Genomic DNA, 3,248 nt, shown 5'->3' with positions numbered 1-3,248 from the left:
TAAACAGATCTATGTATTCACTCATGGTATATGATGGATCAAAGAAAGGAGTGAGCCAAGTTGAAAACCAGGCCATGGGGGAAGGAATAAGCCAGGCCATTATTCCAATTCCAATCATATAACAATTGCCGAGGAAAAAACATCATTGCATACACAGTCCTCCTTCTGTCTTTGTCTTGATCTTGTCCTGCTGTCACTGCAAACTCTACTTGTAGTGGACAGCCAGGGAGGCCTTCCAATATCTGGAAGCACTACATAAATAAACTTCCCCTGCCTACCACAGGCAAAACCAGCTTTTTTTATTATTAACTCTAAAGGCAGGGCACCTGGTGGTGATTTTCTAATTGGTTTTCACCCAAGTTTGGCTAGGCCTTAAGAGAAAACCAAAAGGAAGGTTTCTCTTCTCTGGCAGTGGCCAAGGGGCTTTTGTAATTCAGGGCTTGGGATTTAGGCCCCAGAGCTTCAAGCATCTGATTTTTAGTCTGTAGTCTGGCACCCAAATTAGCTCACTGCAGTCAGGTCTTGGCTTACATGATGGCCACCATCTTTGCTAAACTGCCAACCCACTTATTAAAACTGCTAACCAGACATGTTAAAACCAAGTTGCCTCACAAAGGTTGTATCAGAAATACACACTGATTCCAGAGAGAAGTTGAGAAAGGCACACTGCTTGCAAACACCAATCCTTGCTGCTGCAACTTTCTCATGGCAAACCAGAGCTGCAAACTAAATGTCTGCTGACGGACATTTGGGAAAAAATAGTGGTGTTTGGGATGGAAGCACCACTGAATTCCACCCAACTTTTGCTTTACAGGAGAGGGTGTAAAATGTTGAGGGACATGCTACAGAACAGCTTAACAGTGACACTAGCAAGGTACTTCTTTCCTTTAGGAGACTATGGCTGTTGTTACACAAAGATAGGAGAAAATAAAAATAAAACTCCTCAAAGAATTAACAAAGTCTTGCTGCAGCTTGATTCTAGTGAATAAAAGCTGCTAATCTTCTCTTCAGTTAACCTGTTGGTTACCCTGTCTGTTGTTGCTTGATCCCTTGTTTCACCCACTTGAAATTGGTCCATGCAGTCCATAGCAGTTTAGTCTGTGAAACTCTGTAGGCATGCAGGGTGTCTACAAGAAAACAACCTGAGAGAACTGTAAGCCTTGTGCAAAGCCATGTTTAAGATAGTAGGAAAAGCAGAACTAGCTTTTCTTATTGAGTCTTTTGCAGCAATGAGCTAGATGTAGCAATCTCATGACATCTTTTTCTTTTACTCTGCACAGAAATGGTTTCCATCACAACGGAAAATGTTACACAACTTTACAACATCATGGCCACCCAGATGCTCACAGTCAGTCCAGCAGACTTCCATAATAATTCAGGAGTGCATCAGCCAAATCAATACAAATGTGTTAATCCAGATGTATGGAAATGGCTACAGGATTTTCAGCCTGGATTCCTCTGGTTTATATTTATTCTAGGAGCAATAGAAAATTTCTTCGTTCTCATCGTCCTGTGTTTCCACAAGAGTCGCTGCACAGTGGCTGAAATTTACCTAGCAAACATGGCACTTGCTGACCTAATGTTGATCTGTGCTTTACCTTTCTGGGCCATTAATATTTCTAACAATTTTCAATGGCCTTTTGGCCTTTTCCTCTGTAAAGCTGTCAACGTAATAAGTAACATGAACTTTTATTCTAGCATCTACTTCCTGACTCTAGTGAGCATCGATCGCTACCTGGCCTTGGTGAAAACCATGTCTCTTGGACGGATGCGACGAACTCTCTGTGCCAAATGGAACAGCTTTGTAGTCTGGGCCTGTGCATTGCTCATATGTTCACCTACAATCATCTTCCGAAATTTACAGTATTATGAAGAATACAACATCACAGCATGTGCTCTTATTTACCCAGCCTTCTTCTGGGAGCCTGTGAACAACTGCTTGCTGAATATCGTGGGTTTTGTGATCCCACTCTGTGTAATTACCTACTGCACAATACAAATCATCAAAGCCTTACGAAGTAGTGAGCTACATAAACTGAAGTTAGTCCAGACAGAGAGGAGAGCCACCATGCTGGTCCTTGCTGTGCTCTTGCTCTTCATCATTTGCTGGCTTCCATTCCAGATCAGCACTTTTATTGACACAATCTGTTACTTTGCACCCACTTTCAAATGCCTGGAAGAAATCAATGGCATAGTGACCCAAGTGGCTGTATACTCTGCCTTTAGCAACAGCTGCCTGAACCCAGTGCTGTACGTAATTGTTGGGAAGCACTTCCAGAAGAAAGCTGTAGAATTCTACAAGGACTTGTTCCCAAAGAGGTGCAGAAAATCACAGTCTGTGCAGATGGAAAACTCCATGGACACTTTAAGAACTTCCATTACAAGTGAATACCCAAGGAAAAAGTCTGTTTTCCCACTACCACATTAGCACAATTTGTTTATTACAGGAAAAAAAGCCCTCTAACATCTTAGTCTCCACTAATATACATCTGCTACTGGTCCACAGAATACATATGGTAGTATTCATCATTTGTGGGAAAACAACAGTTTGATCTTAATGGAAACTACACAGAGACCTACTTCTAATGTTACTGGACATTTGTTGTGACTGAATCCTACTTTGTAGCATACTTACATTTTCATGGCTGAATAATATTTGATGCATGTATAATTTGAAATGTTTGTATTTCTAAGGATTCTATTTACATAGAATCATAGAAGTGTTCTGGTTGGAAGAGACCTTTAAGATCATCAAGTCCAACCGTTAACCCAGCAAAGATGTACATACAGTTCTCTGAATAGAGTTCCAGTATAAAAGCTATTATCAGGATTGTGAAACTACTTATGGTACCCATACAGTTTGTTAGATCTTTGACAGAAGGAGCTTGTATTTGAGTAAGTTCTGGTAAGTGAACCCTGTAGGACTACTATTGAAATGTGGCCATCTTCTGGGCTTTTACTTTCACTAGTCAGTCATCCAAAACTATTTTGACTGTTTGACAAGATGTACAATTTTGCAACTGCTCTGCCACTGCTAGTTGCAGGTTTACATCAGTTTGTATATATGTATGGAAAGTAGCTCAAAAAAGGTGAAGCAGTAGTCGAAGGAAGGCTGCAGCCAGCCATGTGAAATTAGCTGACCTTTCTTTGTATCAGGAGATTCTTTATCCCTTTTGCATGAGGGTAAAAGTATCCACTTATTCCTTGTGAGTGAGTGAATGTTATTTACATTCATAGCTATACTGCAG

At 40.8% G+C, this 3,248-nt stretch overlaps 1 protein-coding gene across 1 annotated transcript; it reads left to right on the top strand.

The window, feature by feature from the left end:
* Nucleotides 1–1,282: 1,282 nt before the first annotated feature.
* Nucleotides 1,283–2,428, top strand: BDKRB2 (bradykinin receptor B2). The gene has a single exon (XM_008936930.1). The coding sequence runs from the start codon at nt 1,283–1,285 to the stop codon at nt 2,426–2,428; it is 1,146 nt and encodes a 381-aa protein (XP_008935178.1).
* The last annotated feature ends 820 nt before the right edge of the window (nt 2,429–3,248 follow it).

Source organism: Merops nubicus, unplaced genomic scaffold, assembly GCF_000691845.1.
Source record: "Merops nubicus isolate BGI_N331 unplaced genomic scaffold, ASM69184v1 scaffold4803, whole genome shotgun sequence".
NCBI classification, from domain to species: Eukaryota; Metazoa; Chordata; class Aves; order Coraciiformes; family Meropidae; genus Merops; species Merops nubicus.
This window is presented reverse-complemented; position numbering and strand designations above follow the sequence as displayed.

What these genes read in the sequence shown, in the direction of transcription:
- BDKRB2 (XM_008936930.1), top strand. Translation starts at nt 1,283, where the DNA reads ATGGTTTCCATCACAACGGAAAATGTTACACAACTTTACAACATCATG.